This window comes from Lolium perenne, chromosome 5 (assembly GCF_019359855.2).
Source record: "Lolium perenne isolate Kyuss_39 chromosome 5, Kyuss_2.0, whole genome shotgun sequence".
In the NCBI taxonomy this organism is placed as follows: domain Eukaryota; kingdom Viridiplantae; phylum Streptophyta; class Magnoliopsida; order Poales; family Poaceae; genus Lolium; species Lolium perenne.
Genome location: NC_067248.2, coordinates 213,787,476 through 213,813,269, shown reverse-complemented (window position 1 = coordinate 213,813,269; position 25,794 = coordinate 213,787,476). Strand labels below are relative to the sequence as shown.

General features: G+C 43.5%; 1 protein-coding gene across 1 annotated transcript; it reads right to left on the bottom strand.

Annotated features, from left to right (window-relative positions):
- Positions 1-428: 428 nt before the first annotated feature.
- LOC139831739 (uncharacterized) lies at positions 429-3,518 on the bottom strand. The gene is made up of 2 exons (XM_071821063.1): positions 3,423-3,518; positions 429-1,211 (listed from the first exon to the last, which is right to left on the bottom strand). The coding sequence occupies exons 1-2, from the start codon at positions 3,516-3,518 to the stop codon at positions 429-431; spliced, it is 879 nt and encodes a 292-aa protein (XP_071677164.1).
- Positions 3,519-25,794: the final 22,276 nt, after the last annotated feature.

Here is a 25,794-nt window from a genome sequence, read left to right as displayed (position 1 = left end):
TCTTTGCTTTATATAGTTACTCATTCATGTTCCTCCACCGAATTGTCTTACATCCTTTCCCATGTCAATACGCATGATGAAACTAACACGCTCTATGTCATTCAATTGTCGTGCAGAACCATTAATTTCTTCTCTACTTGTATTAGCATGGTTGCTAACTTTCTAGAGCTTAAATCTATGTGCCTTCATTGATCTTGTTGTGGGTATACAAACACTAGTAGAAAACAGGGTTTCGTGGAAGCCTTTTGTCGCGGGCGCGTCTGCACCCGCGACAAATGTTCTGGCCACGTCGCCCCGAAACCCTTTGGAGCGGTACGGGCCTTTTGTCACGGCCTTTTGTCGCGGGCCGTATACCGACCCGCGACAAAAGGGGGTTGAGGTTTGGCGCCTCCTGCTTTTTTTTTTTGAGATCAAAAGGCTGCATTTCATTAATCACCAGCATCACTGTCTAGCATGGTTACAAGAAAACCTGGGGGAACAACATTCCAGGCAGAGTTTACATTATTCAGGCAGCCTAATTTAGCTAATTTATGCGCGACCATATTACCAGTACGTCGCACGTGATTGACCGAAGCTTCTTCAAACTCTTCCAGAAGCTTCTTGATATCCTCCACCAGTGGTCCATGGACCGAGCGATCCATCTCAGTACTTCTCAACTTCGAAACAGCACCTTGACAATCCGTTTCCAACTGAATTTTTTGAACACCCTTTTCCCGCGCCAATTGCACCGCTCGGTGGCAAGCCAACAGCTCTGCTCTTTCGGGATCAGACACAAGAGGGAAAAAAAGACTCTCCCCCGCAAGGAAAGCGCCTTGGTGATCACGAATAACCACACCCCCACCTCCATGACCATCCCCCTGAGAAAAAGCTCCATCCGCATTGCACTTGTACCATCCAGCCGCCGGCGGAAGCCAGTGCTCCACAGTCTGCTGCTTAGATACCGAAGATGTAGCCTGAACCGCTTGCCACTCCTCGACCAGCCGAACAGTACGTTTGGCCAGCTCCTCCGGATCCTCGATCATTGGTACCTCGCGAGCCTCATTCCGAGCTAGCCATAATTGGTACATCGCCATCATCCCAACAACCAACTCCTTATCATCCACCCCACCCAGCCAGTCCAGGAACCAAGTCTGAAACTCGGATTGTGAGCGGAGCACCCGCGGCGGGGATAGAAAAGGAAGCAAAGTTCTTGACCTTAGGCACTCCCAGAACTGAATAGAGTGAGGGCATTCCCAGAAACGATGCAGAAAAGTTTCGTCTCTGTTGCAAGCCACACACCGTACCCCTTGCTTAATATGCCTTCTCCTCAGCTCGTCTCCCACGGCTAGGCCGTTCTTAGCTAGACGCCAGCAATGGACATGGAATTTGCCTGGTACATTTGCCGCCCACAGAGCCAGCCAGCCGCGATGCGCATCACAAATTGTTGGCGCCTCCTGCTGGCACCCCTTTTGACGCGGGTGGTTATACAGCCCGCGACAAAAGGGTCATGCCTATATATACACACAGCCAGCCCCGCCCCCACATCCCTACATTTTTTTCATTGGTGGTGAAAGGTGGGGGTTATGCTACCTCTTTTTTTCTTCACGTGCACAAGAGGTGTTTGATGAAATGTTTGTGAGCGATGTCACTTGATTTTATTTGATAAGATTTCTCCTTCTTTTGATCCTAAAAGGTTAGCAACTATTTTCTCGTATACATAATTCGTACAATACTAATTTTAGCAAGGTGATTGCATCTGATACATAATTGTACTTATGATGCAGATGAGCCATCCATGGATGTACGGTAACCGAAGTGTTCCCGCTTTCAGAGAGGGCGTGAATTCTTTCCTGCTTGTGGCCGAGGCCAACAAGTCGAAGCAAGGTTTTATGTGCTGTCCATGTCTGAAATGTAAGAACGAGAATGATTACTCTTGCTCAAGAGACATTAAGAGCCACCTACTTCCGTTCGGATTCATGTCCAGCTATAATGTTTGGACCAAGCACGGAGAAGAAGGGGTTATGATGGAAGACGGCGATGAATAAGAAGATAACGATAACCAGTACCGATCTATGTTCTCTGAATGCGATGATACTGCAATGGAATACAATGAAGAAGAAGGAGGTGAAGAACAGGCACCAGATGATCCTGTTGATGATGATCTTCGTCGGGTCATTTCTGATGCAAGGAGAGACTGTGGCACGGATAAGGAGAGGTTGCAGTTCGACAAGATGTTAGAGGACCACCACAAATTGTTGTACCCAGGTTGTGAAGATGGACAGAGAAAGCTGAGTAGCATATTGGAATTATTGAAATGGAAGACAGAGGTCGGTGTGACTGACTCGGGATTTGAAAAATTGATGATAATATTAAAGAAGCTGTTTCCAAGAAATAACGAATTGCCCGTCAGTACGTATGAAGTAAAGAACCTTGTCTGCCCTCTAGGATTAGATGTGCAGAAGATACATACATGCACTAATGACTGTATCCTCTATAGCGATGAGAAGTACGAGAATTTGAATAAATGCTCGATATGCGGTGCATTGCGGTATAAGATCAGAAAAGATGACCCTGGTGATGTTGAGGGCGAGCCACCCAGGAAGAGGGTTCCTGCGAAGGTGATGTGGTATGCTCTCATAATACCATGGTTGAAACGTTTGTTCAGAAACAAAGAGCATGCCAAGTTGTTGCGATGGCACATGGAAGAACGTAAGAAAGACGCGATGTTGAGGCACCCCGCTGATGGTCGGCAGTGGAGAAACATCGGGAGAGAGTTCCAAGATTTTGCAGGTGAGGCAAGGAACTTATGGTTTGGTCTAAGTATAGATGGCATGAATCCTTTTGGGGAGCAGAGCTGCACTCACAACACCTGGCCCGTGACTCTATGTATCTACAACCTTCCTCCTTGGTTGTGCATGAAGCGGAAGTTCATTATGATGACTACAGTGGCAACGTTTATAGGGCTAGGCACGACTATGACTGAATGGCTCCAACATTCGAATCTGGCCATGTATCTGAATTTTTAGTTGAGCTCTGTACTTTAATTCCAGTTCAATCGTAATAAAATTTCATAACAACCACTTTATTAAATTAAAACAATCGACAACGAATTTATAAACTAAATTTAAACTAAAACAACGGACAACGACTTTATTGAAATTACAATAAAATAGATGAATGACTAGTCTAGTCTCTACTCGTCGTCGGAGGTTGTCTCCGTCCAAATTTCATCCCACCGAGGGTCGTTTTCGGCCCAAGTTGTATTCGGGTTCTCGAGCTCGAACTCGGCGACGGCCCTACGGTGGTGCCTGTTGGACCTGCGTTGTGCCCTGAGGTCAGCGAAGAACACGTCGGTACATGTTGTCGACGTCGTTGGGTAACTGCGCCCTCCACTGGCGCATCAACTGCTCGTCGTGCTCGGCGATGGCGATCCTGCGCTGCACCTTGCGGTGCTGGCGACGGTCCTCGTCGTCGACGAGGCACGACGCTCGCGCGAGGGACTCTGCCTCCTCTAGCGATTCAACATTCGGAAAGTTCATGTCGCGTTGTGGCCGCCTAAATTGCCACGCCGACGCGTCGTAAGCGCGCGCCACCAGCTCCGGCGTGTTGTACGTGCCGAGGGTGAGGCGGAATCCACCGGTGCGTATCTCGGCGTAGAACCTACCGCTCGGACGCGCTCGAACGCCACGGAAACCGGACGACCCTCGACGACGTGGTGGCATCCCGGAAATGAATGAGCGGAGGCGGTGGCGACGTGTGGCTGCGCGCGCACGCGGCGCTCTATATAGCGCACGCGGGGCATGGCACGTGTAAGCCACAGCTACACACGTCGCACGCGGGGCATGGCACGTGTAAGCCACGGTTACACACGTCGCACACCGGCAGCAGCGGGGCGAGGCACGTGGAAGCGGCGGCGACACGTGGCACGGGGAAGCAACACGTGTGGCACGACGGCGGTGCGCAGTAGAAAAGAAACAGAAACGGATCAAAGTTAAACGGAGCGGGGAAACCTTAGTCAGTGTCACTCCGCATATCATTAGGGGTGAAACATACACGGCTATCAATGTTTGATATGATGCGAGATGCAAATAGTTATATGTATGTCATATTCATGTTCATTGGATTCTTCTGATCAATTTTCATATATAAAACTTTTCTATTTGAGTTACCATTTAAAAGTTATTGAAATAATAGTTTTATTAAGTTAAAATAGATAAATAAGGGTTTATTTATAAAACAGAAAAGGAAAACATAACCAGGGGCAGATCCGCGTCCAACGGCTCCAGGCAGTTGGATTCAAACGGTCGGAGCCGTTGGATGCAGATGCCGCGGATCAGCCCCCACCCCCGCGGAACAGCCCCCACCCCCTTTTGTCGTGGGTCGTGCCATGGCCCGCGATAAAAGACCCCTCTTTTATCGCGGGTCGTGCCACCACCCGTGGCAAAAGTGTGGTAGGTATAAAACCTTAGCGTCGCAGTTTCCACTGGATTCTGCTAAACATTCAAGTTGATAAGAGAATTGTTGAAGTAAGGGACCCATTGAATAGAGGCCTGGACGGGTTCAGCGACTTGCAGAAGATTCTCCAAACGTAATTTCAATCATTGTCACGCTATATCTTTCGTGAGATATCAATTAATCATCCATTCATTTAATCATTTTTTTGCCTGGTAGGGTTTGGACATGTTTCAAGGAGAATATTACGGGTAACTTCGCAGAAAAGCAAACTTTTACTATTGTACCGTGCGCCCATCAGCCACAGGGGACGAATCTATGTTGATACTACGTTTGCGAGTCCATTCGCATGTTAACAACTGAGAAGCACAACGCTAATAGATTCAACGTAAGCAATAACATCCACAACTTTAATTTATTATCGTCAATAATTCGTTATCAAGATTGATATAATCATATTCATCTCATTTTCCTATATAGGTCGACTTCATGCGGGAGAACCTCCAACCACAGGAACACATACTAGGAATTACGGAGGAACTGACGGGATTTCTGATGAGAGAAGTAATAGACGACAACGGCCGGTTTAGTCCAAATAGGCGCCAGTAGTAGTGAGCTCCATGTATATGTATTAGTTCGAATAGACGACGGGCTTTTGTCCCGGTAGTAGTGAGCTCCATGTATATGTGTAAGGGAAATCTACGAATAGACTTTTGCTTCCAATATTTGTTTGCTCGATCTATATATAATAAATGAACGTGTACAACTTGTAGTAGCTTATAAATGTATGCAAACTTTTATTTTAAACTGAAAAATGAAACAAACGGGGGGCGGTGCCGGTGTGGTGGGGGGGGGGGGGGCTGCACCCCTCAAACCCTAAAGCAGCAGCGTTCTGCGCGTGCCACGTGGAGGCCTTTCTGTCGCGGGTGCTGTTACCGCTGAAAAGACACGAATGCCGCCTAGAGGGGGGGGGGGTGAATACGCGGTTTAAAACTTTTACGAATATGGCTTAACAAATACGGAATAAAACTAGTGTTTAATTTGTCAAGCACAAAACCTATAAAATTAAGGTTCACCTATGTGCACCAATGACTTATGCTAAGCAATACAAGTAACTATGTGATAGCAAGATATATAACTTCAAGCACGAAGGCTATCACAATGTAAAGTGCATAAGTAAAGAGCTCGGGTATAGGAATAACCGAAGTGACACGGAGACGACGATGTATCCCGAGGTTCACACTCTTGCGAGTGCTACTCTCCGTTGGAGCGGTGTGGAGGACAAATCACTCCAAATGCTCGAAGGCCACCGTATTCTCCTCGAGAATTTCCACCAAAAGGGATGTCCTCGATCCACTATGAAACCTTAGGGTGGTCACCGAACCCGCACAAAGCTTGGGGCTATCTCCACAACTTAATTGGAGGCTCGCAATAAATCGCCACAAAGACCTTGCCCTTGAAGAATCTCCACAACTTACTTGGAGTCCCAAGAACACCACAAAGACCACTAAGCCATCTAGGGTTCAAAGACCCAAGAGGAACAAGCTCCGGGAACAAGCTCCCGGAGTGAATATCTCACGAACTTTCACCTCCACGTATCACCGCGGAGAAGCCAAACCGATGCACTAAATGCAGTGGCAAGAACACCACAAAGATGATCCAATCTTTCACTCTCAAATTCCAACAAAGCTACTAAAGCTATTGGGGGAATAAGAGAGGAAGAACAAAGAAGACGAACACCAAATTTCTCTCCAAGATCTAGATCTAGTGATTCCCTCACAAAGAGGGAAATTTGATTGGTGCAAATTTAGATCTAGACCACCTCTCTCTTTTCCTCAAATTTGAGCAAGAATCATGGAGGAATTAGGGGAGGGGAAGCTCTCATGAGTTCAACAATGGTGGAGAGTTTGAGAGAGAGGAGGAAGAAGTACCCCTTTTTGAGAGAGAGGAGGAAGAAGTACCCCTTTTTGAGAGAGAGAGAAAAAAGCTTAAATAACATCCTAATTTTTCTGCCCGTTAGGGCAAGAAAGATCCGGGTAGCTAGGCCTGGTAGTACCGGCGAGTGGGCTACCGCCCAGCCCATCGCGCAGCAGCCAGACACTAGGAGGCAAAAGAAACGAGCGAAGATTCTCAAAAAAAAAAAGAACGAGCGAAGGATGGGGGGCCAGTGTGGGGTCAGCGATGCCCAGCGAACTGGAACACAATGTGCCCCTATTTCAGGCTTGACTACAAATAAGCCACTCCAAATAAGAGTGCAACAAACCTAGCCCAGGTATTCCAGCGAAAGTGGAAAAATAGTTAGCCAAGCTATGCGAGGATATCACTGGCTTCCGCGTTGTTGTTATGTTTGAGATGTGAGAGGAAACTGAAATCACGATACTACAACAGATCCTAGTTTTGGTGCTGCCTATAGTGTTCACGGCTGGAGGTAGCCAGACGCTATTGGAGTGTGGGTGATTCGGCAGATTTGTAGCCTGTAAATGCCCCCGGACTATATGTATAATACTGTCTATTGGAGTGACGCTATTGTAGCCTGTATAATACTGTCTGGTAGAAAGGGATCGCGTGGGACAGGACGAAACCGCGTTTGGTCATACGAACGGAGCGGGAGCCGTAGCGTGTGGGGCCGTAGCGTGTGGAGCCGTGTGAGTCCGGGACGTGGGCACGAGTGATTTCTGTCTCTTTCGCCCAGATTAGCAGTTTTCAATGCACCTTTTTCCTCTCTCTCGCTCGATCTCATTCATTCTTGATTGCTTAAATTGGTAGCAAATCTAGAGCAGCTTCTCCTTCTGTTTTTTAACGCTATTCATTTCTTTATGAATTCGATTTTATCCAATCAGGTAGGAAATTTAGGGCACAAATCCAAAGAAAATATAGGATAAGTTGTATACACATCAGCCAACATATCATTGATATATTCACGACAGATCCAACAGTACTACCGATAGATCCAACATAAGCTACATTTTACATGAATTTAAGCTGCTCTACAGAAAGAGCAGTCACACAAACAGAGAGTGCAGTAGGCACGTTCAACACCTCCAGGTAGCGCCTGTGACTCGCTTGGAGGCTGCGCAGGTGAATCCCAAGTGTTTTGTGTTTGGTCATGAACGCATGCACGTTCACGGTCATTCCAACTCTAGCGCCGCATCTGCCAGTGGATTCAGCATGGTTCACCAGGCAGTTGAACTCGGTGGCGCGGAGCTTCCTGTTGCAGAAGGGGCACCTCTAAACGCCTCGAGCAAAGTGGCCATCGTAATGGCCGGACTGCAGCCTCCTGAAGACGTGACGAGTCTTGGTGTGGAAGGACTCGTCGTCGCTGCAGACATCGCTGCTCTGCACCTGTCACGTAGCACCAAAGATCGTGCAAAAAACACGGAGTCAATTGCAACGATCATGGAACAGAGAGTGAACAAAAGATCATGCATGATAATATGGACACGAAAAAAAGAGGTAGCCTCAGTTACATTGGACACACTTATATCCAGGATTTGAGTCAGTGAATCAAAGATCATGCACAACAAATTTGTACACACCAATTGTTCGCTGACCAAACCCTGAATCAATTTATGCCCAAATATTCATCATCATCGGCACAAATTAACCTAATAACGCAAGATCTAACACAAAAGGATTGAACTAGGAACGGACGAACCCTAATAACGCTAGATCTAACACAAAATGGTTGAAATGGGATAAGAACAAAAAAACAAAGGGTTACCTCCGGCTCGTCGTCGACGATGCTGGTGTCGTAGGGGTTCTCCGGTGTGACGTACGACACTGGTTTGTACGGGTCCCAAGCGACGGGGCGGCGGCCGGCTGATGCGCCTACGGCTAAGTTGGAAGCAGCGACGGGGGCCTGGACAGGGGCGGCGGCCGATGCTGTAACATCCCAAGTTTTCAAATTCAATAAAGACAAGAAATTCAATTACTCAAATTTTGGAGTTAACAAAAACTTTTCTTCACATATAGTGCTATGCATAATTGATCATGCATTCTTGTATGCCATTGCCATGATGAGTGTTTGTTTTTTGTTCTAATGTGCTTAAACCCTACCCCATGATCATAAAACCCTAATTTGAGAGAAATAGGAAAATAGAAAAGAATACCATTTTCCCTCTCATACACATTAGGCTAATTATGCAATTCATCAAACAAGGCCTCAATTGCTTGTGCCATTTCTTGTGAAACACTTATATATCAAAAACAAACACTTTTGCATCAAAGAAACACAAATCAAAACAAAGGAAAAAACAAAATTCAATTACATGTGATAATGGTCACTTTGTCACTTTTTAATATCTTACCCACTTTGCACCCCTCGTTTGGAATATTCTTAAACCAAACTTGGCCAACTCTTTCCACCTCATACAAGACCATGTCAAGGTGAACCATTTTGGTGTTGACCATCAAGGTTGACTCTGCCTAGGTTGACCAGAATAAAGGAGACAAGATGCAACCATAAACCAAAGTGAAGATCATCCACATTTTCAAACTTTGCAAACCAGCTTCAAATTGACCACCACCACCACCATTCTACTCCTTTAATTATATAAATGAAATGCACCAAAAAGAATTTCAAAATTCGAATAAAAATTTCATGCGGCCATTGTGTCGAACACATGGCAGGCAACAATCTGGATTTAACAAACACCTCTTTGTCCAGTGGATTTTGGGCTAAACCACTTTTGAATTGTGATGATGTTGCTCCCCTGCATCTCCTGCATCAGTGCATGTACTTGCCCTTGTCGATTAAAGTGAGGAGAGAGCACATTTTGCACCATGCCGTGCACATGCCGGCCACCTTTGCCCTCTCTTTCTCTGATCTCTTTCTCTCACCCAAACCTTGTCCAGTACACTCCCCTGGCAATGTAGATCATCACGGTGCACGGCCTGAGCGCGCGCGAGGCTGGCATTGGTTAGGAAACACGCGCCCAGAACCATGCCAGGGCATGCCAGTCGGCGTGATCACCACGCCCTGGACGCGCCAGAGCGTGGCATTGCCCCATCGCCTCAGTCCTCTCCTGCATCCCTACCTCTGCGTCGAGCAACGCCTCCCTCTCCTCTAGCTACTAGACACACTCCAGAGCGAGCAGAAGCAACGTCGTCGTCGTCCTCGTCGGAATCTCGCCGCCAGTACCGTGGCACTCAATAGACGCTCCTGATTGATCCCGTCCACCTTTTTCAGCGCCGAAAGAAGGTTGATCATCGCCATGCCGTTGCCCATCGATTGCCGTCCTTCACTTGCCCCTTCGAGCGCCGGAGACGCCGCGCCATGGACGACCCCTTCTCAGCACCCGCGGCACCCCCATGACACTATAAATACAGCCCTCCCGCGTCTCAAACCTTCACACCATCCAGCTCTCCTCCCTTCCCTGCTTCTCCTCGACTCACTAGCTAGTCCAATTATCGCCGGAGTCGCTGCAATTTGAAGCTCGGAGCCACCAGTACCCGCAGGTCGCTGCCGTCGATTGGAGCCTCCCCAAGCGCCGCCACCTGTACCTGTCGACTCGCCGTCCTCACCAACGTCGCCGCGCACCTCGTCATCGACCGCCGGAGCCTTGGTATGCCCTCCGACCCCCTAGGCTCGCCGCCAGAGCCACGGCCTCTCGTCGGAGACGATGATGCTCGTGTGTCGTCGATTCCCTTTCTAATCCAACGATTCTCCTCGCGCGTACTGTTTCGCTGGTTACAGAGCCACTGACGAGTGGACCCCGCTCGTCAGGCAGCCCACTCACGCTGGCCGTGTTGCTGGGCTGGGTTTCTCTGTGAAATTTGTTTCGGCCCGTTAGGCTTTTCCCGCGCGGCCCAAAAATTCAAACTTGGTTTAATTCTATTAACTCGAATCCAATACTGATGTCAACTTCAAATCTGAATAATTTCAAATTGGCTAAACCAAATTTTGTGAACTTTATATATTCTGAAAGCTTATGAAATTATCTAAACACTCTCACTGGTCTCATCTCCAAATTATTAGTAGAATTCAAATGATAAAAATGGCAAGGCAGGGACTTTTCAAAATTTAAACTTTATTTAAAATTCAACCATAATTGATTTTGAGTTGATTCCAACTCTCATAAATCACAATTGATATACTCTATTTGATTATGCAAAAAGATAGCCAAGTTGTTTGTATGATCATGGACTAGAGCAAAATAATGGCTATGGAGCCATTTCTAGTGCATTTAAATCATATCATTCAATTTCTTTAAATGGTATGAGAGCTACTCTCTCATTTAAATCTTGATCCTAAGTAATTCAATGAGAGGTAATGACCTTAGTCTAATGAACCTCATATTCTATTACTTAGTGATTTTAAATCATTACCATGCTATTCTTAAAATGCATGAGGTATAGCACCTCATGTAAAATTATACTCCCACATAATAGATATGAAATGTTGACCTTGGTCAACCTATATTTCATACCTTATTATTATTTGAGGAGATTAAATCTTAATAGGATTTAATAAGAGGAAATTATTTTCCCAACAGAATTAATTAGCAAACCAAATCAATAATTGTAATGAGAGGAAATTATTTTTCTCTTAATTAAGAAACCAAGTAAACCACCATGTTATGAATGATGTAATGCTAGAATAAGTTTGTGTGAACCTTTGGTGTGTTTAGTCTAGCATGTAAGTTTGGTTTGGTGATTGTATACCTCGTATTTGTGTATAGACGCTAGTAACGAGGAGTATCAAGAGGAGGAAGCCTACTCTCAGGAGGAGGAAAACTTTGACCACTACCCTGCTCATGGCAAGCTAATATTCTTGCCAACCACCCTAATGCAAAGCTCTACAAGAGCAAGGCACCATCACACTTTATTTGATGTCTTATGAACCTATCCCATGTTTTTTACTTTGCAATTATTTTTCTTATTGTATTTCAAAGTTTACTTTTGATTTATGATTCACTTGGTCTAGAGTAGAACAAGAGTCAAAGCTAGCATAGAGCAAATCCAAGCTAGATAGCACCCCTCATGAACTAGTTGCTATTGCTAACTAACTAAAATTGACTACTCTAGATGGGAACATGTGAAATGAAATGACTTTGAAAGATTTGAAGGTGAATGTGACATGGAGGACTTGGTGAATTTTAATGAAAATTGATGATTGGGTTTGAATGCGATACCCTTCCAATTATACAAGTACCCCCACAATACCTGATTATGGGTAGGGCTTAACTAGAAATTTGTGTGTCTTAGTATGGGTTCCCTCTAAACAAGCATCATAGGGGTTATGCCGAGGCTGCCTCCATTAAAAGTGAAATGATGTGAATATGAGGAGAATGTACGACCCAAGCCCTGTGCAGTTCCCGGGTTGACGGTTTGTTTTCACCGGGAGGCCAAGCTCATGGGGAGAGGTGCCTATACTAGGGTGTATAAGTGAAAGGTTAAGGTTGATGATCCGCGTACTGAGTTACGATGATTCGGGGTTATCCTCGACGGATGTAATCAAAAGTTGTGGCACAAGAGTATAACCTCTGCAGAGTGTTAAACCTATTCGAATAGCCGTGTCCACGGTTACGGACGATTGGAAAGGCCATACTGTTCCGTTGTCAGAACTTTTGACTTAAAAAAGGAATGTTAAATTGAAAGGTGATTTGACTTGAATCACAAATGAGTTGTGGGAATAACACTAATGTTCCCACTTGAGTTAGTCTAGCAAATGAAGGGTCTTAACTAAATGTTTCTTGAACTAAACTTGGTTTTATGCAAATAAACCTAAAGCTTAGCACCCCTTATTACATTTCATAACTAATTACATTAGTATTAGTTTGCGAGTACTTTAAAGTACTCATGGCTGTGTCCCTGGCTATTCAAATGCCAGACTATGAAGAGGAGCAACAGTATCAGGATGACGGACAACATGACGTCTACGATAACTAGGAGCATCTTCTAACGTCAAGCGTTGCCTGTGGAATAGATAGTCCACTACTACTTCGCTTCCGCTACGTATTGTGTTGTTGAACAATCTATTTGTGTAATATTGGATCATGTGATCTATTGTTGTAAGACAAGTATGTGTTGTAATAAATGATGACTCTATGCTACTTAACTATTATGTCTCGCAAAAACAATCTTCCTGGGATTGCGATGTATGACATAATAGGCATCTGGACTTAAAAATCCGGGTGTTGATAGATGCGCCGGCGGCTATGTTGGAAGCAGCGACGGGGGCCTGGACGGGGGAAGGCGGCCGATGCGCCGGCGGGTGATGCGCCGGCGCCTACGTTGGAAGCAGGGACGGGGGCCTGGACGGGGGCGGCAGCCGATGCCCCGACGGCTGATGTGACGGCGGCTACGTCGGAAGCGCCGACAATGGGCATCTCATTCTTCTCCATCACCGTCAGTTTTCTTCGGGGTTTTTTCTTCGGTTGTGAGAAGATGATGGGACAGGGGAGGCGGCGTTGCGTGAGGGAGTGAGAGTGACAATGATAATGCGAGGAGGCGAACATGGAGAGGCATCTATAAAGGCGAGGGGTCCTAAATGCGACCCGCGTCCTACGCGTCCACTGGTGCACGTCTTTGACTTCTGCACTATGACACGCATCCACGGTTGCACGTCTTCCACTTCTGCACCGCAACACACGTCCTCGAGTCTAATCCTGGAAATTTAGATATATTCAGGTATACCCTTGAGTCTTATACTAGCACTTTTTGTGTGCTCAGTTTTCCCTTTAGTGCTAATACTGGCTAGTGCAATATACTCCGTTTTACCCTCAAGTGGCAGGTCAACATAGAGTCAACAAATAGGATTAAGCTAGTTAAATGAGTCATTTAATGTGCAAAAATACCAAAAAGATAAAACCATAGTGGTACTTACTCATGGAGTCTTCTTACGCGACCTACCACGTTGGGAACCATAACAATCATAGATAAATCAAGTTTTACCATAAATTGCCACTTCTCAAATCACCTAGTAGTTATGAAGGTGCATGACTTTCCACAATAAGCTCTTCCCAAATAAGCTTTCCCCAAAACATACTTTGTCTGAATGAGGCCACAATTTTCACACTCATGTATATTTGTATTGCAAATAGTTTGAGGTACGCCAAGATGGGTTTCATTGTACAAAACACGCATTTTCCATTTTTAAATCTCATATTTGAATCCCTTAGTATGTTTACTACTCACGTGCCCTTCGTTTCTTGATACTACTCAGTTTTGCTCTCTCCCTTCACAAATTCTTACATACACCCAACCTTGCCCTGATTGATTGATACGTCTCCAACGTATCGATAATTTCTTATGTTCCATGCTCGTTTTATGACAATATCTACATGTTTTATACATACTTTATGTCATTATTATGCATTTTCCGGAACTAACCTATTCACAAGATGCCGAAGTGTCAGTTCATGTTTTCTGCTATTTTTGGTTTCAGAAATCCTAGTAAGGAAATATTCTCGGAATTGGACGAAATCAACGCCCAGAATCTTAAAATTCCACGAAGCTTCCAGAACACCCGAGAGGGACCAGAGGAGGGCCGCGCCCCCCTATTGTTTGGCGCCCCCGTCAGCCTTCCGACTCCGCATCTTCGCCTATAAGAAGCCCCCTGACCTAAAATCTTCGATACGGAAAAGCCACGGTACGAGAAACCTTCCAGAGCCGCCGCCATCGCGTAACTCCAATTCGGGGGACAGAAGTCTCTGTTCCGGCACCCTGCCGGGACGGGGAGGTGCCCCCGGAAGCCATCTCCATCAACGCCACCGCCTCCGTCATGCTCCGTGAGTAGTTCCCCCATGGACTACAGGTTCTAGCAGTAGCTAGTTGGTACTCTCTATCCCATATACTTCAATACAATGATCTCATGAGCTGCCTTACATGATTGAGATCCATCTGATGTAATCGGTGTTGTGTTTGTTGGGATCCGATGGATGATACATTATGATTAGTCTATCTATAAAGTTTGTGAAGTTATTGTTGCTGCAATCTTGTTATGCTTAATGCTTGTCACTAGGGCCCGAGTGGCATGATCTTAGATTTAAGCTCTATAATTATTGCTTAGATTGTATCTACAAGTTGTATGCACATGTCTATGTCTGGAACCAAAGGCCCCAAAGTGACAGAAATTGGGACAACTGGGGGGGAAGGTTTAGGTATGAGGATCACATGTTTTCACCAAGTGTTAATGCTTTGCTCCGGTGCTCTATTAAAAGGAGTACCTTAATAGCCAGTAGATTCCCTTGAGGCCCGGCTGCCACCGGCTGGTAGGTATCAACACCCGGATTTTTAAGTCCAGATGCCTATTATGTCGTACCTCACAATCCCAGGAATAATGTTTTTGCGAGACATAATAGTTAAGTAGCATAGAGTCATCATTTATTACAACACATACTTGTCTTACAATCATAGATCACATGATCCAATATTACACAAATATATTGTTCAACAACACAAATAGTAGCGGAAGCGAAGTAGTAGTGGACTATCTATTCCACAGGCAACGCTTGACGTTAGAAGACGATCCTAGTTATCGTAGACGTCCTGCTGTCCGTCATCCTGATACTGTTGCTCTCCTTCAAAGTCTGGCATTTGAATAGCCAGGGCAAAGCCATGAGTACTTTAAAGTACTCGCAAACTATTACTAAAGTAATTACTTATTAAGTATATTAAGGGATGCTAAGCTCTAGGTTTATTTGCATAAAGCCAAGTTTTAGTTGATAAACATTTAGTAAGCCTTATCATTTGCTAGTCTAACTCAAGTGGGAACATTAGTGTCATTCCCACAAATCATGGTGATTCAAGTCAATATCACCCTTCAATTCATCATTCCTTTTTAAGATCAAAATCTGATAACGGAACAGTATGGCCTTTCCAATCGTCCGTAACCGTGGACACGGCTATTCGAATAGGTTTAACACTCTGCAGAGGTTGTACTCTTGTGCCACAACTTTTGATTACATCCGTCGAGGATAACCCTGAATCATCGTAACTCAGTACGCGGATCATCAACCATAACCTTTCACTTCTATATACTAGTATAGGCACCTCTCCCCATGAGCTTGGCCTCCCGGTGAAAACCAACTGTCAACCCGGGAACTGCACAGGGCTTGGGTCGTACATTCACCTCACATTCACATCATTTCACATATACGGAGGCAGCCTCGGCGTAACCCCTATGATGCTTGTTTAGAGGGAACCCATACTAAAATACACAAGTTTCTAGTTAAGCCCTACCCATAATCAGGTATTGTGGAGGTACTTGTATAATTGGAAGGGTATCGCATTCAAACCCAATCATCAGTTTTCATTTAAATTCACCAAGTCAACCATGTCACCTTCAACTTCACATTCTTTCAAAGTCATTTCACTTCACCATGTTCCCATCTAGAGTAGTCAATTTTATTTGATTAGCACTAGCAACTATTTCATGAGGGGTGCTATCTAGCCTTGATTGGTTATAAGCTAACTTTAAATCTTGTTCTTCTCTAGACCAAGTGAATCATAAATCAAAAAGGTACTTTGAAAGTAAATAAGCAAAATAATTGCAAGGTCAAAACATGGGATAGGTAAGACATTAAATAAAGTGTGCTGGTGTCTTGCTCTTGTAGAGCTATGCACTTGGTGTTTAGCAAGGGTTAGCTTGCCTTGAGCAGGGTAGTTGTCAAAGTTCTCCTCCTCCTCCTGGGAGTAGGCTTCCTCCTCTTGATACTCCTCGGTACTAGCGTCTATATACGAATACGAGGTATAAACACCAAACCAAACTCACATACTAAACTAAAACACACCAAAGAGTTCACTCAACTAATTCTAGCAGTATATCATTCATGGAATGGTAAATTAATTGGTTGGTTCTTATTTAAGAGAAAAATAATTTCCTCTCATTATACTCATTACTTTGATTTGCTATTTAGATCTTTAGAGAAAATAATTTCCTCTCATTAAATCCTATTAAGATTTAATCTCCTCAAATAATAATCAGGTATGAAAGATAAGTTGACCAAGGTCAACATTTAATATCTATTATATGGGAGTATAATTTAAATGAAGTGCTACACTTCACACAATTTAAGACTAACATTTAAATGATTTAAAAATCTCTAAGTAATAGCAACCAGAGGTTTATTAGCCTAGGGTCATTTCCTCTGATTATATTACTTAGGATCAAGATTTAAATGAGAGAGTAGCTCTCATGCTATTTATAGAGTTTAAATTTCAAGATTTAAATGCACTAGTAATGGCTACATAGCCACTATTTTGATCTAGTCCATGATCATTAAAACAACTTAGCTATATTATTGCAAAATCAATTAGAGGACAACATTTGTGATTTATGAGAGTTGGAATCAACTCAAAATCAATTATGGTTGAATTTTAAATAAAGTTTTAATTTGCAAAAGTCCCTGTCTTGTTATTTTTATCATTTTAATTCTACTATGAAAATGGAGATGGGACCACTGGTATTAGTTATATAATTTCATTAGCTTTCCAACAGTATAAAGTTTGCTAGATTTTGAATTGTAGATTTCAAACTATTCAAATTTTACTAAAGCACCAGCAGGGTATTTGAATAATTAGCAAATCCATATTTGAATTTTTGGGCTAGGCGGGAAACGTAAACGGGCCAAAACGAGTTTAAACGACACAGCGCAGCCCAACTAGCATCTGGCGCAACTGGGCCGTGCTGACGAGGTAGGGACCACCTGTCAGTGGCTATTTAACCAGCGAAATGGTACGCGTGATGTGCACCGTTGGATTAGAAAAGGATCGAGCGATCGGGGATCGTCGTCATCTCCGACGAGATCCCGACGTGCTGGCGGCATGACCAGGGGGTCGGAGGGCGTACCAGGCCGCCGGCGATCGAGGGCAAGCTACTCGGTGAAGTGGAAGTAGATGAGGAAGTCCCTGGTACAGCGGCGGAGCTTGGCGAGGCTCCAGTCGATGTAGATGTTCCGTGAGCTCCGGCGGCGACGAGCTTGCAATTGGAGCTGCTCCGGTGAGGTGGTGTCGAATTGATGGGTGGAGAAGAGGCAGGGATGAGAGGGGAGCAGATGGTGTGAAGAAATGGAGCTCAGAGCTCCTCTATTTATAGCGGATGAAGTGGTGCCGTGGGTGCTGTGAAGGGGCGTCCATGGCGCGGCGTCTACGGTGATCGAAGGGGCAAGGCGAGGATGGCTAGGTGTAGGTGTCGTCCTGGCGATGCTCAACATGCAGCGGGCGCAGAGAAAAGGAGACGGGATCGATCGGGAGCTTGTATTGAGTGCGGCGGTACACGCGGGATGATTCCGACGAGGACGACGGAGACGGTGCAGGGGTGAAAGTGCATGGAGCCCCCGTGTGTGGTTTTGGTAATTAATGACAATCCCTATGGACTAATGTTTGCATTGAGTTATATTTGTAGGAGTTGTCCATAGGCAATTCTTGAACCATATGTTGGCTTCAAGGTTGCAATAAGAAGAATTTGATGGAGGATATCAAGTGTCAAGTATGTCTTGAAGATGAAGATGAAGTGAGCCCTCAAGTTACTTCAAGACATCAATATGATGGAGAATGAAGAATGAAGTGCAAGTTCAAGATGAGCCAACTCGAAGAGTTCATAAGCTTGAAGCTTGCCATGGAGAAATGAAGTGCAAGTTCAAGATGAGCCATCTCGAAGAGATCCTTTGCTTGAGTCTTGCTATCCATATGGTGATCATGAATATGTGAAGATGCGCCGAAGAAGAAGCTCTCCCATGGTGGATTATGGGGGAGCAATCCACAAGACTTTGTCAAGCAAGCACAAGCAAGAAAGGCATTCCATCTTGTTGAGGTCAAGATCGTCGTCATCAAGCTCAAGTGGAATGCGCAAGTATAAGGTTTGCTCTTGATAGGGTTTCTTTCTCACTGGTCTCATAGTGTAGTTTGAGACCGGTTTATAGTTTAGTTGCCGTACTATCAAGAGGGCTCTCGAGTGAGTAACTCGATCGTATCGTTCGGAGAGAGCTCAAACCTTTGCATCCTTGCATCATCTTTCTTGGTTGTTATTTGGACCTTATCCATGTGATGTTTTAGAGCTTGTGCTTATTCTCATGACAAGCTCTAGTTCATCGAAAACGGATTTTGCATAGATCACTTGTTGCGTTTTCGAGTTTGATTCATCATCTTTGTTGGCTGTTATTTGGATCTTATCCATGTGATAATTTAGAGCTTGTGCTTATTCTCATGACAAGCTCTAGTTCATCAAGAATGGTTTTTGCACGGGCAACTTGTTGCATTTTTGAGATTGGAGGTTTTACCGGTATGTCTTTTTTAGATAGGTCAAACCTTTCATCATTTGTTTCTATCCTCCCTTGTTGTACTATGATGGTTTCCTGCATGATCTTATAGAGCTTGTTCCTAGCTTCAAAACAAGCCCAAGATCATCAAAATCGGAGTCCGGATGCTAAAGTTATGCCCGTTTTAGTTTTGGTGTTTCTGCAGTTTTGCCAGGCCGGATTTTTCAGAAATATCCGGGGCGGATTATCCGGGCCGGATATTTCGGAAATATCCGGCCCCCTCAAAATCGGAAGAAAAGCAGCTCTGGACAGGGGCCGGACATTTGGCCGGACATTGTCCTGGTTTTGTCCCTGAGGCCGGATTATCCGGGGGGGGGGGGGGGGCGGATTATCCGGCCCTTACTTAGGCCGGATTATCCGGCCCTGGTTTTGCCCAACGGCTCGATTTTCTTGGGGGGTATAAATACCCCCCTTCTTCCTCCTTGGGCTGTGGCTTCTCTCACTCTCTCTCTCCTCCATTGTTGAACTAGAGAAGCTTGCCCTATCTCTCAATCCCTCCATGATTCTTGCCCCCATTTGAGGGAAAAGAGAGAGGAGATCTAGATCTACATTTCTACCAATCAAATCCATCTCTTTGTGAGTGGAACTCTCTAGATCTTGATCTTGGTGTTCTTTGTGAATTCCTTTGTTCTTCCTCTCTTATTCCCCCAATAGCTTTTGTAGCTTTGTTGGAATTTGAGAGAGAAGGACTTGAGCATCTTTGTGGTGTTCTTGCCATTGCATTTGGTGCATCGGTTTGAGTTCTCCTCGGTGATTCGTGGTGGTGAAAGCAAGAAGGTTGTTACTCTTGGGTTCTTGGAAACCTGGACGGATTCTAGGCCTTTGTGGCGGTTTGTTGGGAGCCTCCAATTAAGTTGTGGATGTGTGCCCCAATCTTTGTGTAAGGCCCGGTTTCCGCCTCGAAGGAAATCCCTTAGTGGAACCGTGACCTAGGCCTTTGTGGCGAGGGTCACCGGAGATTTAGGTGAGGCGCCTTCGTGGCGTTCGGTGTGTGGTGTGAGTACCGCATCTTGGGTGAGGCCTTTGTGGCGTTGGTGTGCATCGAGCAACCACGCCTCAAGGTGAGCCTCTTGTGGCGTTCGGGAGCACTAAGCCACCGCACCTCTCCAACGGAGATTAGCACTCGCAAGAGTGTGAACTTGGGGATAAATCTTCGTCTCCCGCGTGCCTCGGTTATCTCTATACCCGAGCTCTTTACTTATGCACTTTACCTTGTGATAGCCATCGTGCTTGAAGTTATATATATCTTGCTATCACATACTTGGTTGTATTGCTTAGCATAAGTTGTTGGTGCACATAGGTGAACCATAGTATATAGGCTTTGGGCTTGACAAAGTAAACGCTAGTTTTATTCCGCATTTGTTAAGCCCATCTCGTAAAAGTTTTAAACCGCCTATTCACCCCCCTCTAGGCGACATCTGTGTCCTTTCAATTGGTATCAGAGCAAGGTCTCTCATTCTTAGGCTTCACCGCCTTGAGAGTAAAGATGTCGGTTAGGGGATTAGCGCACAATAACTTGTTTATATTTGATGGCACAAATTATGATCTATGGAAAATTTATGTGCTTAAAATCTTACGGGGTATGTCCCCGGACATGGAGCAATATCTTGGCATGGGTTTTTCTTCTCCTAAGGATCCTCAAAATTTATCTCTTGAGGAGGAGAAAAACTCTTGCCTCGATGCTCTTGCTTCTCATGTGTTTTCCATTGTTGTGAGCAATGTAGTTACTTCGTCAATCATGCCTTTTGGGAGCTCTCATGAATTATGGACAAAGCTTCAAGATAAATATGATGTGTCCAATATTATTGAGGATGATTGTATTGCTTCCACTTCCGGCCGTGATGAGTTCTCATCTTCATCCACTTCACCAAAGTGTGTCAAGACACAAGGTAATGATATGGTGAGTGGTGATGAAAATTGCAATGTTGATATTGAGCTTACTATTGATGATTCTTCATCTCTATCTCATTGCAATGATTCATCTACGGACTCAAACACATCTAGCACTAGAAATGATTTACATGCTTGTGTTGATAGTCCTTGCATATCATGTGTAAGTTGCTTGAATAAATCTAATGATGATATGCTTGAATTGTCTTGTGGCCATGATAAAAATGCTTCTATTTCCTCTAGTTGTTGTGTGTCTAAGAATGTAGAGGAAACGAAAGATTCTATTGGTCAAGACAAGATCTTGAAAGGAGCCTCAAGTAACTCCTCATCTTTATCTCACGGTCCTCATATATGCCTTATGGCCAAGGGTTCCACGGTACCTCCTACCATGGAACCTAATATGTCTCGTGGTGATAAGGATGAGGATGAATATGAAGAAGAGGATTGGGTTGTCTCTCTACGCGATAAGGGTAAGAGCGTATTCAAGGTTATTTGAAAAGATAAAATTGCTAGCACTCACTTCTTTGAAATCTTGACTACCGCTATTGAGAGCCAAAAAATTATTTGGATGCATGAGAACACCATTGATAAAATGGGTGCTCTTGAACGAGAGTATGCCAATGATGTGGCATCTCTAAAGGATGAACTTGAAGAAGAACAAACCACCAAGGAAGCTCTCGAGGAAACCTTTGCTCTAGAATTGTCTAGAGAAAAGGAAAACCATGATAGAGCTCTTGAGGTGGCAAATGAACTAAAGCTAAAAAACGATAAGCTTGTGTTTGTTAATGCTAAACTCCTTGAGGATTTTGAGCAACTCAAAAAGGGCTCAAGGGTTATTGAGAGTGCGCTCACCAAACTCACCGAGTCGCATGAGCAACTTAAAGCTTCTTATCTAAAAGAGCATGACAACTTGCCTTCTCCCATTTCTATTAATAATGATGCTTGTGCTACTAACTCTACTTCTTTTGAAGCGTCTATCTTGAAGGAGAATGTTGAGCTAAGGGCTCAACTTAAATTGCTAACTAGCAATTATGGGAAATTGGAAGAAAATCATGGAAAGCTTTCTAGCTCCTATGAGGATCTTCTAGCCTCTCATGATAGGCTAAAGTTAGCTCATGAGGCTATAATATCTAAGGCAACACCTTGTGAGCCTCATGAGGGTACTAGCACTACTACTCAAAATGTTATATTGCCATGTGCTAGTCCTAGTAATTCATCCACTCATAATATTGCTAAATCTTGTGATGAATTATCTTCCTTGCCTTGTTGCTCTAACAATGAAGGTTCTACTTCCTCTAGTACTTGTGTTGTTACTAACCATGTAGAGGAAATCAAAGAGCTCAAGGCCCAAGTCTCTTCTTTGAAGAACGACTTGGTAAAGGGTCATGAAGGGAAATGCAAACTTGATAAGATGTTAAGTGTGCAACAATCCCCCAATGACAAGAGTGGACTTGGATTCAACTCCAACAACAAGATCAAGTCCAAGAACAACAAGATTAAGAAGGGCCAATTACAAGTCAAAACCCGGCCAAGATTGTTTGCTTCAAGTGCAAAATTGAAGGGCATCATGTTAGATCTTGCCCTTTGAAGAAGAAGCAAAAAGGGGAGCGGCCTCAAGCTCAAACTCATATTCAACCTCAAGTTGAAGAAATGTCACTTCCCAAGAAGAATCAAGCCAATGCTCCCATTGTGGAGAAATCTAGTGAGAAGAAGGAGAAGAAAAGAACTTGCTACATATGCCGCGAGAAGGGCCACATCTCCTCCTTTTGCACTATTGGTACCTCATCCAACTCTATCACCGTTGATGATGTTTATTCTCTTCGTAAGGATGAGGGTGGCAATGTGTTTGCCAAATTTGTTGGTGCTCAAAGTGGTGTCAAGAAAAGAACCATTTGGGTTGCCAAGCCTATTGTGACTAACCTCTTAGGACCCAACTTAGTTGGGGACCAACAATCCAAAACTTGATCAATAGGTGCTTGTTGGAGGGCATTGGAGACTTGGCTACATCATGAAGAATTAAGGGATCTTCACCATTTATATTATATCAAGCCAAGTCTTTTGATTATCTTGCTACTATCATATATCCAATGTTCCTCCTTGCGGTAACATGTTCTCAACTCATTTATATTGAAAGTTACTCGCCCCTTTGCATGTGTTAGTTTTGTTCCTAACATGTGTTTGTATATGTTGTGCTTCCTAATAGTTTTGCTTGAGAAATCAAGTCTATGCATGTTGGGTTGCACACCATGTATTTGTGTTTGTGTTGGAGCCTCTTTGCATCTTGTTGTATCTTATATGGCTCTTATGAGCGATTAATGGACAATCCCATTTTGGGGGAGTGATATTCCTTTGGGAATTTCATGATCCTAAACAATGTGTGTACATGAGGAATATCACTTAGAATTGATATTGCGAGATTATCTAGTCGCTATGTGGTATATCATCTTCATGAGAAATTCAAATTCTAATGTCCATTAATATCTCTACTTGGATCTTATTTGCCTCTTGTGAAAATAAATTCCTTATCACATTATGGGGGAGTAATAAGCTTTGTGCATATTACAAGACTAGAAAATATGAACATTTGAGGTTGTGTCACATAGAATTGATACCGTAAATTATCTCTCTCCTATGTGGCATGTTTGCTCAAACAAGCTCCAATTTGCTTAAATGGATTTATTGCTAATATCTTTGTGGATCTTATTTGTGAAAGTTTTTCTTGGCATGGTTTTTCACAACGTGTCCCTCAATACACTTTTGGAAAACCATGTGCTTCAAGTCATACTATTAATTGCTTTGCATGTTGGTATGAATACTATTAATTGCTTTGCATGTTGGTATGAATACTATTAATTGCCTTGCATGTTGGTATGACTAAATGAAGCTATCAAGAAACTATCTTTGCATGATGGTTAACTCGTATCTTTTACCATATGCTTTGTTCGTTGTAAATATGATCTTATGTATACTTACAAACTACCACCGGGAAATATTTCCTAATACCTCTTGTCCTAGGACAATTGGTAATCAATTATGAGGTAGATATTTATTGATCATATCTACATTGGCTCTTGTATCTATATTGCCTTATTTATTGCCATGAATTTGTTGTGCTTTGACTCCCATGTGTCTTCCTTGCATCTTATGGATCTAAGTTGTCTATTCAAACTTTCTTAGCATTGTTAGAAGATATAGGTAGCGTGATGATCCTAGTTTTGTGCATTTTGTATTCATATAAAAAATCCTAGATAATGCACCAATCTTGGGGGAGCTCTTCTATATTTATTATAATGCTTAACATCTCTTGATCTTTATCAAAAATTTGGTTTTGGGAGACATAAAATTTTCTTTTTGGTACTTTGTGCCATCATAAAAAGTTTCGAGGGTTTGGTTTATTTGTTGGAACCTTGCTCTCTTGGGAGTTGGTTATCTCATTCCATTGTGTTTAGGTTTAATTAGCTTCTTATAATGAGATAAGTCTTTGGAGTCAATCTTGTGTTAATTTGATTCTTTGATATAATTTGGACAACCATTGTCTCTTGGTTTATTTGGTGTTTTGTCCAAATTGTATCTTCCTTTGGTTCTTGAAAGTATTGTCCATGCATATTTAATATATGTATATCTTATGGCATGTGTCACTTTCTTTGATCCAATATATAGGGTAAACTCCATCAAATCCTAATTTGGCTAAGATGTGCATGAAATTCAATTTCATATCTATATGCACATATAATTGTGGAGTTTGTCCTATATGCTGTAGTGTGTCTAACTACTTCGGACCCAATTAGTTTGGGGACCATTTTGTACTTACCTTTGTGTTAGGTATAATGGATATGCATTGGATGCTTGTCTCACTCTTGGAAAGAAGTGGTGACTAAATGGTAACTTGAGGCAAGCTAGGATGGTCAACGAACACATATCTACTACATCCACACCAATGCTATCTTGGTAACAAGTATCTTCTCATGCATACTTTTCTTGTATCCAACCTTATGGTTGCATCTTGGCATGAATCTCTTTATTTGCAAATGTTGTGCTTCTTGCAAAAGTCTTAATGAAACCTCTTTATTGTGAATGTGAGTAATTTGAGATGAGTGCATTTGTTGGGAAATATTTTAAATCATGCTCATGATTCATCCATCCCAACTATGCCTATCTAGAAATTTTGTTGCATATCAATTCCTCAAGGCTCTCACATGTGCAATATAGATGAAAGTGCAAATTTAGTTACTTCTTTTGGTATCCCCGTTTGTGATACTTGTTGCCTTTCTCAAATGCATCCCAACTATCTTCTATCCCTTGTTGATATTTGTGATTGATGTCTACGGGAGCTTCTATTCTTGTAGACAGTGTTGGGCCTCCAAGAGCAGAGGTTTGTAGAACAGCGGCAAGTTTCCCTTAAGTGGATCGCCCAAGGTTTATCGATCTCAGGGAGGAAGAGGTCAAAGATATCCCTCTCAAGCAACCCGCAACCACAAAGCAAGAAGTCTCTTGTGTCCCCAACACACCTAATAGGTGCACTAGTTCGGCGAAGAGATGGTGAAATACAGGTGGTATGAATAAGTATGAGCAGTAGTAACGGCGCCAGAAAAGTGCTTTGCTGCCCAGGACTGGCGTGTGGGTGATGGTGGTAATATTGCGGGCTGTACAGATGCAGTAGAACAGTAAACAAGCAGCGATAGCAGTATTTAGGAACAAGGCCTAGGGATTATACTTTCACTAGTGGACACTCTCAACATTGATCACATAACAGAATAAATAGATAGATGCTAGACTCTACACCCTCTTGTTGGATGATGAACACCACTAACTGTGTAGGATTACACGAACCCTCAATGCCGGAGTTAACAAGCTCCACAATATTCGATGTTCATATTTAAATAATCTTAGAGTGCATGACAGATCAACATAACCAAACCAAGTACTAACATAGCATGCACACTGTCACCTTCACGCTACGAAAGGAGGCATAGATCACATCAATACTATCATAGCAATAGTTAACTTCATAATCTACAAGAGATCACAATCATAGCCTACGCCAAGTACTACACGATGCACACACTGTCACCATTACACCGTGCAGGAGGAATAAACTACTTTAATAACATCACTAGAGTAGCACATAGATGAATTGTGATACAAAACTCATATGAATCTCAATCATGTAAGGCAGCTCATGAGATCATTGTATTGAAGTACATAGGAGAGA